The 15,063-nt window shown below is 39.8% G+C and overlaps 1 protein-coding gene across 1 annotated transcript; it reads right to left on the reverse strand.

Moving 5' to 3' along the window:
- Positions 1-10,168: 10,168 nt before the first annotated feature.
- On the reverse strand, positions 10,169-11,203 carry LOC140795058 (uncharacterized). The gene has a single exon (XM_073147417.1). It carries the CDS (start codon positions 11,201-11,203, stop codon positions 10,169-10,171), a length of 1,035 nt encoding a protein of 344 aa, XP_073003518.1.
- Between the last annotated feature and the right edge of the window lie 3,860 nt (positions 11,204-15,063).

Consider the following 15,063-nt stretch of genomic DNA (forward strand, 5'->3'; position numbering starts at 1 on the left):
AGTATCAAAGTCACTAGGTTTGACAAAATGAAGGAAGATTATACAATTTGTTCGGACTTTGGCAAAATCATTCTCACTTTGCTGATTGATTCAAACTTAGCTTTGGACAGTTATTCCCTCCAAGACGGTTACCTATTTAAGGCTAACAAGCTTTGTGTTTCCTGTACGTCCGTGTGTGACTTCCTTATTTGGGAGATCCATGCCGGTGGCCTATCGGGTCATTTTGGATGTGATAAAACCATTAAGGAAGTGGAGCGCTATTTTTACTCGCTAAGTCTCAAACGTGACGTTGCAAAATTAGTTGGTCAATGTAGGACTTGTCAGTTAGCAAATCACAGAAAACAAAACACTGGACTTTCCACTCCGTTACTTGTGCCTGATCACCCGTGGCAAGACGTTAGTATGGATTTTGTCCTGGGATTGCCTTGCACATTCAGAAAACATGATTCAATCCTCGTGGTTGTGGATCGCTTCTCTAAGATGGCCCATTTTATTCCTTGTGCTAAGACCTCTAATGCGTCACAAGTAGCCAAATTATACTTTGCCCATATCGTCAAGTTACATGGTCTTTCAAAAACTATTATTTTCGACCGGAATGTTCTCTTTATGAGCTATTTTTGGAAAATCTTATGGCACATGGTTGGCACAAAATAAAAATATTTAACTGCCTATCATCCTCAAACCGATGGTCAAATCGAGGTCATTAATCGTAGTCTTGGAAATCTTTTACGCTGTCTCGTGCGTAATCATAACAAAAACTGGGATGCCATTCTTCCTATAGCCCAATTTGCATATAATAACTCCATTAATAAGTCTATTAGCATGAGCCCATTTGAAGTTGTTCATGGTTTTAAAGCATGCAAACCTCTAGATCTGTTGCCTATGTCATCTCATTCTAGAGTCTCTAAGTCTACCGAAGCATTTGCACATCATGTTCATTCTTTGCATCAAGAGATCACTAAGCGAATTGAGGCGAGTAATCACTAGTATAAAATACATGCCGACTTGCACAAACGTGCCAAGGAGTTCGATGTTGGAGATTATGTTATGATTCGTCTCATACCCAAACAATTCCCTTCGGGAGCTGTTCGAAAGTTGCGTGCCTGTAGTGCAGAACCTTTCCAAGTTCTAAAACGTGTCGGTTCTAACGCTTATGTCATTGATATTCCCCTTGATTATGGCATTAGTTATACTTTTAATATTGAGGATCTAGCAGCCTGCCATCCACCTTTGCATATCTCTATCGAACCCTATGCTACATCTACTACCCTTCCAGACATCCCTGTTATGCTACCTACCACTTCTCCTTTCCTATCCACATCATAAGAAAAGATAGACGCTATTTTAGATGATCAAATAACATCTACTATAGAAGGAGGGGTTCACCGTTTTCTCATTCGATGGCACGTGCGATCAGAGTCTGATTATACATGGACCACTCATGAGGAGTTACAGCAGCTTGACCCTAACATTTTGGAGTACTATTAGAGCCACTCGACTAGGTCGAGTTTCTTCCACCCCGGGAGAGTTGGTGGGGATACCACTTTTCGTCTCGTTTATTCTCGTAAGCACAAAATGGCTGCACCCGTGACCCTTTGGCTTAATGAGGGTTGTGTCTAGTCACCTTCTAGGGCTATTTTCATCTTTTGTTTTTAAATTTATTTTGCCTATATAAAGACTTGTAATCATCTTTTATGGGTTAATGAATATTTTGAGAGCTTTTGCCTATTGAGTGTTTGTTGGTGGATTCCAACGTTGGTGGATTCCGACATCTCGATTGGTGGATTCCACGGGTTTGATTACTTCTCCCTACCTTTCTTCTCAACTCTACAATCAAGACATTGTCGTGCATCAATTTGCCTTCAAAAGTGTTTATCCACGATCGAGTTCAAGTCCATCAATGTTTTTCCATATGATCATGTATGGATCTATAGATCATTAATATTGCTCCTTAGATATATTGTTCCTAGCTAGCCTAATCTAGCATTCACAGAGGCAAGCATGCACAGTAACACAAGAAGTAATCTAAGCCATGCCAATCCATAACAATGGAGTTAAAAGGAATGGCCTAATTTACGTACAGTAACTTTGGCTATAAAGTCACACTCAAAAAGTCTTAGCCAGAGGACTCTCTTGAACGTAAATGAGAAAAGAGCTCTTTGGTGTCATGAATCAAAAACTTTTCCTTACTACTCTTGTTACGATTCAGCTATTTATGACTTGGGGCTTAACTTTTGTTTAAGAAGTAACTTTTATTTTTGAAGAATAAGATTTCTAGTAGTCGCGTTCGAACGCCAGGAAGTTATGATCGAACGCGGCTGTCGAACGCTTGCACACGTTCGGAAAAATAGAGAACATTTTTAGTGTGTTCGATCGCATTCGAACGCCTGCACACGTTCGCAATGATAGAGAACTCATTAACTGCGTTCGAACGCGTTCGACCGCATTCGAACGCAATTGGCGAACTGCATGGTCCTAGGGTTATCTTTTAATTATTTTGATTGATAGGTTAGCATCTAAATATAGGGAAGGCAACCTAATTGAGGATTATTAATGAAATATTGGAGTTCTCCTTCCCAACCCTCTCTCTTTCCTCCAACGACATCCAATCTTGGACGTTGTCTCCTTCCTCTCTCAATCTGACCGTGCTCCCTTGCCTCTCAAGGATCGGTCCACGCTCTTCCCCTTCGTCTAGCTTAATGCTTTACCCCACCACTGCTGTCATCATCTTCCCCAAAACCTAACCATTATTTTCCTATTCCATTACTCACGTCCTCCACGCCACCACTTGACCAACGGTCAGTATTTTCTCCATACTTTAGATCTACAAATCCGTTCGACATGATCCCGGTTGTGTTAGATTCCTCACTTCAAAAGGAACAACCTGTCAAAGTTACAGATCTATTGGACGAGTAAATCTCCCACAGATATTCTCGAAAATTCTACCCTATGAAGAATTGGGCTGATCTTTATATTATTGCAACATCATTATTCCAGATCGTATCAACTCTGTTTTTGCAAAAGCAACAAAACTACCCAGAATGTGTTGTCACTAATCTTGGCCACAAAGATTTGGTTCTAACTCATTAAAAGCTTTCCTCAAGATGCCAGTCTTGAGCAAGAGAGATCCTGGCATATTTTTTTGTTGTCTCTCTCCTAAACGCTGACGGTTGTCTTCTTTAGCATTCTGGATGAATCCAATTCCATTTTGAGAATCCAATCTTGTTTCTCCTGGAAGTGATCATGACACAATTGATTGTTGTGTCTCTTTCAAATAATAATCAAGGATATTTATTTTTAACAACTAAAAATTAGTTACTATACAGATGAGTTAAAAAGTAACTATAAATACAAAATGATCTTAGTGTTCTTAAACTTTGAATAATTATTTTTAGATGAAGGTAAAACTAGATGGAGAATTAGATTTTAAAGTCAAACACATGGTATTATAGGTATTTTTATTTTTCGAAAAGTAATAGAATATTTTCTATTTTTATAAATGTGCCAAAATTATATTGTAATAAGAAAATAGAATAATTACACCTAGACCCCCTAAATTATTGATCATTTTCATGCATAATTTATTTCTCATGGCACATTAATCGCCTTAACTATGTGAAACCTCCTAAATGCTTATTTTGTTAGTTATTCATTTAATTTTTGTTAAATGTCATGTCATCAAGTTTAAACATACAGAATGCTGCTTTACTCTTATATAGAGGAAGAAAGATAGAGCAGATAGGGATAGATTTTTGATGTTTTTCGTATACACCATCACGGGATGGGAGACAAAGATAGTTGAGGAGTTTTTAGTGTCACAAGTAAATAAATGAGGAGTTCATAAGAAACGAGTAATAATTTACAGGTCTAGGTGTAATTAACCTTAGAAAATGCTTTGGTCTTTTATACTATCTTTATCAATGTCATCTATCTATAAGATATCCTACATAATAAATTTGTAATACCAAGAGCCATCAATCCAAGTGATTGATAGATTAGTTGGATCATAAAATGATACAACTTTCTTTGGACCTAATCCATGATGTGTCTACTTATGAATAGTGCAATGGAATTCCATGCAATTATAAAGAGAAACAAAGAAACCGTGTGGCATTTGGTGACAAGGTGGAGCCAACATGACAATGTGGCTAGGCACTGCAATCCACTTGGCAGAAGAGTATTGCGCCAGCCAAGGGAGGAACCAACGCCGCCACGTGAGGACGCGCGAGAGACGTCCTTGGTCCAAGCCGGCAAAGGGGTGAGTGAATTAAAATACTAATGGGGCCTTCAAAAAGGATGCATAGCGAGCAGATGCTGGAGCTCTTGTTTGCAATGTTGATAGTAAACTTTTGTCGAGAAAATGGGAAACTATTCTCGAAGGGCATGTGAGAATGGGCCTAAGGATGGTGGTTCCTAACTCCAAAGTGGAGGTGGAATCAAACTCACAAACTCTTGTGAGAATTTTGAGAAGAGAATGTGATTGCCCATGGCAGGTTACGAATGTAGTTAGTGATAGTAAGTCCATTCTTATGAGTTTGATTGAATATAAAATTACCCATATTGGAAGAGAGGGTAATGTGGTGGCTGACTGACTAGGCAGTGCACCAAGGTATGACTTCGGCCATAGAGGTCCTTTTGGGGCCGCACAGATCCATACCACTCAACCTGCAATTTTTAATTGACTCTGATGTTTTCCCACAACGGAGGGGTAATACCAGCTGAGCTTCTATTTTCAAAAAATAAAAATTATAAAGAGAACTAGAATTGGGAAATCCTTATCCGCAAGTAGTTCCTACAATTGGGGTGGAAAAGATCCACTCTCTTTTCACAAGAAATCCCATCATTATCGAAAAGAAAGGAGAAAGTTATTTAAAAATTTTAAATTTGGGGCTTACTAGATGGCGAACAAGGGTGATAAGGCTCCCCTAACGCTTGCAAGTAGGGGAGGACATACAATACTAATGAGCTTCATCATCTAAGTAGGCCAAAGCCTGAGACAATGCAATTGGACAATCTTAGACATTAGTGGCACTAGGTTAATCCTATGCTAGTTTCACCAATGCAAGTATCCCAAAAGAGATTGACAAAGTTAAAACAAGAAAATGAAAGATTGCGTAATAGCGGATATAAAGGTGCTAGAGCTTTGTTAGGTCACATGGAAGCTTTGCCTTTTTTTTAGATTTCTAGGGAGGGCGATTGCCCTAGATAGGCTAAAGGGTGTGTCAGCTAAGATGTGGAGTAGCACAGTTGGTTTCTCCATCTCGGACATAGTTGGAGGATTCCATATTTTTATATTCGAGAAGGAGGACACGATGCACATACTGATGAATTGATGTTGGACAATCCTATACAAGGTGCTGAACCTCATACTTTGGAGGAACAATTTCTGTCCTGCAGTAGAAGATTTTACTATTGCACTAATGTGGATTTAGCTACACAACTTACCTAAAGAATAGTAAGAATTAGAGTCCCTTATTCCAATACTTGCCGACTTTGGCAAGCTACTAAGAGTCAATGAGACTACTTTAGATCACTCATGGAGCAAGTTTGCTCGAGTTTGTGTAGAGCAGGAGTTGAGAAAGTTACTGAGGAAAATTGTATGGTTAGGGCCGAAGAAGAAAGGATTGGATCAAATAGTAGTCTATGGAAGCATCATAGTCTTTTTCTTTCACTGTGGTTTGATAGGGCATAGGGAGGAGGTTTGCCTAATGAGGAGGGAGAGTGAAACTGGCATGAGCAGGCAGAGACCATAGTAACTCCTCCTAAAGGGCAAGATGGTTAAATGGAGTTGCTTGCCTCGAACGAAGCTACTTATGGCCCCTGGTGCATGGAGAAGAGAAAGTTGTAGATCCATGCCATAAGTGGTAACGAGGGTCTGGGGAGTCCCTAAAAAAGTGGTTAGACTAGGTTTTCCTAGTTAGCAACGAGCTGTATCGATGGGTAGCCAGAAGATGAGAAAGAAAGAACGAGGGTCAAAACAAGCCAAAGAAATAGAGGATGGAGAGAAGTTGCCTTAGGATGGGCTACCGGTCCAACCCTTGGCTTGAAAGCTCCTAGGTCAAGGGAGGCTCGAGGTGTTATAAGGTGAAAGAATCCACTCAGTTAGGAAAAATATGCCAAAGGGATGACTCAAGTTCCACACATTCCTTGGTGAAAGGTAAGGACATTGGCCCATAACCTAGCAGCTAGGCTCTCTAGAATCAGACAAAAAGCAAGGAAAATGAGATATTCATGAATATTATATTTGCCTCATTACAAGAAATGTAGGCAAGCGAAAGGCCAAACCAATCTGAGTGTAGACTTGCATGGGCCGAAGGGAAAGCTAACCAAGAGAAAGAATAAGTCTCAAGCTCCCAAAATTTCTCTCAAGATGCCATGCCTAAAGAGATAGATAATCCGAAGAAAGTTGACCTTACTACAAAGTATTAATCTTTTGACATAGGGAGGATCATTATTAACTTCATCTCGGTTCTGCTGGGATAGGTGCAAAAGGATTAGAATGAGGGAATTGTATATTTCACTAAGATGAATCAAGTACATAAATAGGAGGAGATTACAACAATCTCTCCTATAATTAAGCTTGTCTATCCAACATATTAGGATAGTGTTGCTATATACAAGGAAAGTAAATAACAAACAGATTAACCAAATCAATAATAATAGTAATAAAATCTGATTTTGAAATTTCTTTCCTTATTTTGATATTTCTTTCCAATACTCCCTTTCAAGTTGGAACCAAATCTGATTTCAATATTTCTTTCCAACAAACACCCTTCTTAAGTTGGAATCAAATATGTTTTCAATATTTCTTTCCAACACTCCCCCTCAAGTTGGAGAGTGGATATCTTGCACGCCCAACTTGCGTACCATAGGTATAAATATTTCCTTTCCCAAAGGTTTAGTTAACAAATCTGCCAATTGATTTGCTGAGCCAATATGCTTGGTAATTATTGAACCATCTTGAATCTTGTCTCGAATATAGTGATAGTCCATTTTTATGTGCCTTGTGCGTTCATGAAAGACTAGGTTTGCTGCTATATGGAGAGCGGCCTTGTTGTCACAATATAAGGAAGCAGGTCCATGGTGAATAAGGCCTAAGTCTCATAATAGGCACCGAAGCCATGTTAACTCACAGCAAGCTCTTGTCATTGCGCAGTATTCCGCTTCGGCTGAAAATAATGATACAGTTTTCTGCCGTTTTGATTTCCATGAAATTAGTGAGGACCCAAGGAACACATAATACCCTGTAGTGGACCGTCTAGTGAGAGGACAACCTCCCCAATCTGAATCACAGTAGGCCCGCAATTTCAAATCATTTTTTGAAGAAAAGAATAGACCTTGACCTGGGGCACCCTTTAGATATCGAACAACACGTAAGACATTTTTATGTCAGGCGGCCCACCAATCTTCTATATCTGCCTGGATCTTTAAGCAATTTATCTTTATCTAACAGTTTTAAGCCTCTTTCCATAGGAGTGTCCACTGGAGCAGCATTTAATAGACCTGCATCTTTGATTATTTCTAATGCATATTTTCTCTGTGACATAAAAATCCCATTCCTAGATGCAGAGATTTCTATTCCTAGAAAATATTTCAACTCGCCAAGGTCTTTAAGATTGAAATTTTTATGCAAATGCTTCTTGATGGCAGCAATACTGTTTGGATCATTTCCAGTGATCAAAATGTCATCGACATAAATTAGGAGAATGGTAAAGGACTTGCCTTTCTTTTTGGTGAAGATGGAGTAGTCGGCTCGTGATTGTATAAAGCCAGCAGAAGTGATGACAGAAGAAAACTTTGAAAACCATTGGCGGGAGGCTTGCTTCAATCCATAGAGCGATTTGTGTAGACGACAGACGAGATGTTCCTCCCCCTGTCTCAGAAGTCCTGGTGGTGGAGACATGTAAATTTCTTCAGTCAGGTCACCGTGGAGGAATGCATTGTGGACATCAAGCTGATGAAGTGGCCAGCCCCTAGCAGCAGCTAAGGCAAGAAGACAGCGAACAGAAATAATTTTTGCTGTGGGAGAGAAAGTCTCATGGTAGTCGATGCCCTCCATTTGGGTGAATCCTTGAGCAACCAAGCGCACCTTATGTCGCTCTATTGTGCCATCAGAGCGATGTTTGATCTTGTAAACCCATCGACATCCTATAGGTTTCTTGCCAGCCAGAAGAGATGTCAGACTCCATGTGTCATTGGCAGCAAGAGCATCTAACTCAAGCTTCATTGCATCACGCCATTGAGGGTTGGTGATAGCTTCATTGTAAGAGGTCGGCTCTCGCTCTTGACTGATAGAAGCAATAAACGATTTGTGTGCAGGTGTATCATGATGATAAGAAAGATAATTGGTCAGTGGGTACCTTGTCCCTTTGCGCGAATCTGGAGAGAAGGAGGTGACTGGATCAGAGGGAGGATGCGTGACGACAGAGCAGAGGTAATCGTTGAACCTCACAGGTGGATTAGATTGTCGAGTGGAGCGGCGGAGAGGAATATTGGTTGGTGGTGGTGGATCGGATGTTCCGGTAGAGGGAATGGCGGTAGTATGGCAAGATGGTGGTGGCGGGGAGGAAGTAGAGGGGAGAAGGTTCATGGGTGAACAAATTTCAGGTGGTTGTATGTGTGATGGTGGTGGTAGAGTTGCGGTGGAGGGTGGTGAGGTGGGTGGGTTAGGTTCAAATGATGGTAATGTGGTTGAGTTGGGTTCAAAAGAGTGGTCATACGGGCTTATGGGACTTGTATCATCTCCCTTTGATGGGCTTGTTGTTTGGATCAAAGGAAAGGGTAGAGAATAGGTATTATTTGGAGAATAAGGAAAAATATCTTCTTTAAAATGGACATCTCTACTTGTGAAAATTTTTTGTGTTAATAAATCAAAAAGTTTGTAACCTTTTTGACCTATCAGGTATCCAATGAAAATGGAAGGTGTAGCTCGACAGTCAAATTTATGAGAGGTATGAATGTTTGTGGCATAAGCCAAGCAACCAAAAACTCATAGATGGGAAAAAGTAGGAGGTTTTGAGTAAAGAAGCTCAAATGGTGTTTTGTCGGCTAAAATTGGGGAAGGTAGCCGATTAATGATATGAACAACAGTAAGAGCACATTCTCCCCAAAATTGGGAAGGAAGATTAGCTTGAAATTTTAATGCTCTTGCTACTTGAAGAATGTGACGGTGTTTGCGTTCCACAACCCCATTTTGTTGAGGTGTGTATACGCAAGAATGTTGAAAAATAATACTGTTATCTTGAAAAAAAGAACGAAGAGAGATAAATTCACCACCATTATCACTTCGAACAGTTTTGATGTGAGTTTCAAATTGAGTAGAAACATAACTGAAAAAACGTTTTAAAAGCAGTTGTGTTTCATCTTTATGTCGTATCAAAAATATCCAAGTAAAACTTGAAAAATCGTCGACAATGGTGAGAAAATAATGAGAACCAGAAAAGGAAGGATGTCGATAGCGACCCCAAATATCACAATGAATAACATCAAATGGTTTAATAGAGAAAGAATTACTGACATTAAAAGGTAAACGACTTTATTTGGCAAGTGGACAAATAGAGCAAGATTTATTAGAATTAGCAGAAAAATTTAAGAAATTTTGGGCAATAAAATTCAAACGGGAAGATGATACATGCCCTAAGCGGTTGTACCAAAGGTCGGTAGGTGAGGTGGTGAGATTGCATCTTGGTTGGTTTGAGTATGTGGCTTGTTTAGTGGTAGACTTTCCTGCTCCTAATGCCACCAGATAATAGAGTCCGTCACGCATTTCACCCAAACCAATCATCTTCCTCGTATCTAGATCCTGCAAAATGCACCAATAAGGGGAAAATGTCACTGAACAATTTAAACCTTTTGTCAATCGCTCTACTGACAACAAATCAACTTTGAATGTAGGAACAGATAACACATCATGCAATTTATAGACAGAATTCAAAGGCATAGATCCTTTAGCAATAGTTTTGGCCTTCTCTCCACTAGGTAATAATACGGATGATAACGAGCAACCTTTGTCTTTATGCAGTATTTTTGATGATGAGGTGATATGATTTGTTGCACCACTATCGATAATCCAATTTCGACGAGCTAATTGAGACAAACCTGGTTTTGTGACCGCATTTGCCTTAGGATTAAGGGTACCTTCTGCTTGATTATTGAAAAGTTTCATAATCTATTTTAATTGGGCCTCTGTGAATGTGGTGTTGGGTCCACCTTCTTCACAACTCGCCTGGTTGACTGCAGAGTAATTGGGCCGAGCAGAGCCTGAGCCCGGATTGGACTTGGCCTTTGGATGGCCAGGGGGGTAGCCATGTAATTTGTAACACTTTTGGACCCAATGTCCATCAGCATCACAATAGGTGCAGTGGGGTCGCACCTTTCCAGTACCGGGTCCATTACGTCTGTGATTAGAATCAGGACGATCGCTCCTCTCGTTCTTCCCCGATGATGGTGGATAAAGCTTGCGGACAGCCATGGCAGCAACCGAGGTCGGCTCGGTGGAGGCGGAAGCAACTCCTAGATGGCGTTGTTTCTCCTCTTGAGCAATGAAGGAGTATGCTTCGCGAACCAAGGGGGAAGGTTTCATCAAGAGGATTTGACCGCGGATTGCACTATAAGATTCATTCAAACCCATTAGAAATTGCATTACCTTTTGTTGCTCCGATTGTGGTGTTTCACAATGCATCCCTAGCTCGTCCCATAGGGTTTTCAATCGAGTGTAATAGGTGGAGACAGAGGTGGTTTCTTGCTTGTGGAGGACGATGTCCCGTTGGATCTCAAATATGCGGGCTAGATTGCCCTGAGAGAATCGGGTATCGAGGTCCTCCCAAACTTCTCTGGCAGTGGAATAAAAATTCACACTGTCGGCAATTTCTGGATCACAGGTGTTGACTATCCAAGAATGGATAATGTCATTACATCTTGACCAAATGGCATGACCTTCAGGATCATCTGCTTCAAAAGGAGCTAAGATAGACCTATTGATGAATCCGAGCTTATTTCTTGTATTCAAGGCTCGAATCATGGATCTTTTCCAACTGGAGTAGTTATCTCCATTGAGGGGCTTGGAAATGAGAACTAATCCAGAATGATCGAAAGGATGGATGAAGTAAGGATTGGAGAGGTCAGTAGGGGATTTTTCTTTCCCTACCTTTGATGGATTTGGTAGAATAACACCATGAGAAGAAGAATGATTATCTTCAGCCATTGAGGGTAATGAAGGTTTCGATGGATTAGAATATGACTACAATAGAACTTGGTTGCTAGGGTTCTAGCTTTGATACTATGTAAAAGGATTAGAATGAGGGAATTGTATATTTCACTAAGATGAATCAAGTACATAAATAAGAGGAGATTACAACAATCTCTCCTATAATTAAGCTTGTCTATCCAACATATTAGGATAGTGTTGCTATATACAGGGAAAATAAATAACAAACAAATTAACCAAATCAATAATAATAGTAATAAAATCTGATTTTAAAATTTTTTCCTAATTTTGATATTTCTTTTCAATACTCCCCTTCAAGTTGGAACCAAATCTGATTTCAATATTTCTTTCCAACAAACACCCTTCTTAAGTTGGAATCAAATATGTTTTCAATATTTCTTTCCAACAATAGGTCCACCTCATAACCTCCACTTAGCTTTTGTCAGAATAAACAAAGGAAAAAAAAAGAGAAAAGGTTAGGTCTCATGGAAACCCTTTCCCTAAGGAGGCCTACAAAGAGGACATTGCCTCGGTTAGGATGGGCCTAGCCAGTGACAAGGATGGAGCATCAACAGTACAATATGTCAAAGCAATTCAGTATATCAAGAGTAGTTTTTTTTAGAGGGAAATATAAAGAATTATTCGAAATTGATGGTGCTGCAAGCAAGGCCATCAAAGGAGAATGATGGAGTCATGTATTTAGATGCTAAGGAAGGTAACCAATTAGCAATCATTCTTGTAGGATGCCAAGAAGGGGCTCTTCCAATGGCTTCAAATGCCATAGATTATCTGATGAAGGATCGACTAGACCTATAGAGTTTTTTGGCCTCTAAAAGGGGTTAGACAAGCTAAGCTTTGCCTCCTTTTTTTCCTATTTTTATGTATAATACGATTATTTGGAACTATATACATACATGAATAAACATTTCAAGCTAAATTTCCTATTGCTGGTAGAAACTCATACGGACTAGGACAAGGCCAAAAAGGTAGCAAGAGTTTTGGATAGATGCTACTTGTTTTTCGTGGTTCGAGTGGTTCGTGCTTTTGGCCTCATTGTCCTATGAGGAAATGGGGATTGAGTGGATAGATGTCATTGCCGCCTTTTAATATGTTGTGTACATAGTACATAGTGATCACCCCAACAAATAGTTAAAGTCTTAGGCAAAATTTAAAAATTGGACCTTTCTACAAATTATAAGAAAAAAAAAGTAATGACTCATATGTAGATCCTAAACATGCATAAAAAAAAAACAATGACTACAAATAAATTGCAATGACTTATTTTGCAAACTATATGGAGATGGAGGTTCTTATTTAATATCAAATTGAACATGTGCAGTAGGTCCATGATAGAGATCCATAGACAAATGATGATGACAATCTATGCTAGCAACAATTTCTAAGAGATTAAACTCATATGGGAAGATTTGGGAAGTCTTGCTTTTGCTAGTGTGCCTTGGGTGGTAGTAGGAGTCTTCAACACCTTCCTCAACACCAGTGAGAAGAGGTGCAGCAGGTCGATTTTCTCGTGCCAAAAGCAAAGGTGTTTGTCAAGTTTGTGGATTCAATTAGGCTATCTGACATTAGGTATAAGGGCCTTCCATTTATCTGGTGCAACAACCAGATTGGCCCAATAGGATTTGGGTTAGGTTAGATAGGGTCCTAATTAATACTTGCTAGCTCAGCCGTCATCCTCTTTCCAACTAGAAAATCAAATTTGAAAAATTGGACCTCTTTCTTCCACCTTGGGTTAACCTTGAATTGGTGGTTCTTTACATAGCACCCTCTATCTCCACTTGGCGAAGATGCCCGTTGTCTACCTAGGAATTCTCTTTTTCGGTTACCAGGTCAAGGTGCAAGATTACAAGTTTCCTAGCCAATTTCATCTATGCATTCTTAACCCAGTCTGTCTTGGATGTCTAGGTGGGATGGAAACACTTATGGACTATTCCTACTGCACCAAGGGTGCGCACCTTTTGTTGGAAACTCATTTGGTATAGGCTACCAACTAGTGACTATTTCTATGAGCTTTATATTAGCCCGGATGATTTGCGTAGCCTCTGTGAACTTCATAGAGAAATGATAGACCACCTATTCTAGAACTATATGTATGAGCTGGATGGACAGTATAAGGAGCAGACTTGACTTAAAAGCTGAGTTGGATCTAACTTGAATTTGGATTGGCTCATTATGAGATGACACTATCGACCGAAGTAGAATTACAAGGTTAAGCAAATCATTATGACCATGAACCGAGGGTGGACTGCCCCAGGGTGGTGGTCTTCTTGGCAACCTCCCTTAAAAGCTAGTTGTGAACAAAGCTTGGACCCAAAACCCGCAACAACATAGGATGGAAGCCACCTTCGGTCAGCTAGGTCAAAATGAACAAAAATGGCACTCTATTCAATGGAGTCTACTAAGGTGGTGCTGGGGCTACGCTACCTTTTTGGGTGCTACATGGGATGTTAGGTTTTTAGTGTTGGCAATTGTGTATAAAATATTCTAAGTGTTTTTATACATGTTGAAAAATCCCTAGACACAAGTATATATCTAAATACTAGGCAATGATATCACTCGTCGCTTAAGTAAAAGTCCGTAAAAATATTAAGAACGAAAGCAGAGATGAATGCTAATATTTTAACATGAAAAAACTCAAACGGGAAAAAACCACGGATCCAAACTCGGATCAAAACCAATCACTAGAATAGTAGCAGTTACGAGACTGACTCACAAAACAATCCATCGATCCAACCGACTTTGCTCCTCTCAGTCTTGCTCGCTAGAACCCACGATTCACTACTTCTCGTGATTGATGTCCAACCTTAGTATCCCTCAAGATTGATCTATCGTCTAGATAGCTCTTAAGACGAAAGATTAAGTTTTGTAGATGAGTGGAACCTTGTTAGTTGACGAACCGATGTAGCCTCAAGAAGTCTCCTTCAATAATGCTTCTTCAACCCACTTAGAGTTAGGGCATCACAATCCCTATACATGATCTCCAAGATAGAGTCAAATCCAAGTCTTATCCGTACTCACGAAAGTCCAAGATTTTCAAACTTCATTGGTGTGTTCGAATGGCCTGACTTGATTTTAGGTGCGTTCGAACGGGACTAAGTGCGTTCGAACGCGACAGCTTAAACTTTTCAGGTTGCGTTCGAACGTGTTTATGAACGCTGTTCTCGGTCTGTGTGAACACAAGTACTCGCATTCGAACGCGTTTGTGAACGCAGCTCTCAGTCTGTGTGAATGCAAGTACCCGCGTTCGAACGCGTTTGTGAACGTAGCTCTCGGTCTTTGTAAACGCGGTGTGAACTCAACAACTGTTCTCCAATAATCTTGCAATTCTTCAAACCAGAGATTTTCTAGATTTGTATAAAGCTCATATATATGTAAAAATACACTTAGAATATTTTGTACACAATTGCCAACAATTAAAAACCTAACAATCTCCTCCTTTGGCAATTTGTGACAAAACATCTAGATTACAAGATATTACAAAGAATTCAAAATGAGCATTTAACAAGTCTAGTACATTTAGCACGTCAATCCCTACAAATAAAAATATACCAATCCAAGATCAAGTGAAAATAACTAAAAATGAATAACAATCCAAACACAAGTTATCAAGCAAGCATAAGTTCACAAGTACTCAAGTAAACAAAGTTCACAGGTACTCAAGCAAAGTTATTAGCCAGTAAACTTAAACTAGTAAACTCCCCTTACGCCAGCACTCCCCTTACACCAGTAAACTCCTAAACTCTAACCACACGTCTAAACCCACTAAACTCACTCTCCCCTTTTTGACACAAATGCCAAAGATTAGGGACTCGGAGGAACTGACGATAAAGAATCTACGA

Source organism: Typha latifolia, chromosome 9 (genome assembly GCF_019914945.1).
Source record: "Typha latifolia isolate L0001 chromosome 9, TyphaL0001v2, whole genome shotgun sequence".
NCBI lineage: Eukaryota > Viridiplantae > Streptophyta > Magnoliopsida > Poales > Typhaceae > Typha > Typha latifolia.

Coding starts and splice junctions, on each gene's coding strand:
- LOC140795058 (XM_073147417.1), bottom strand. CDS start 11,203: ATGGCTGAAGATAATCATTCTTCTTCTCATGGTGTTATTCTACCAAAT.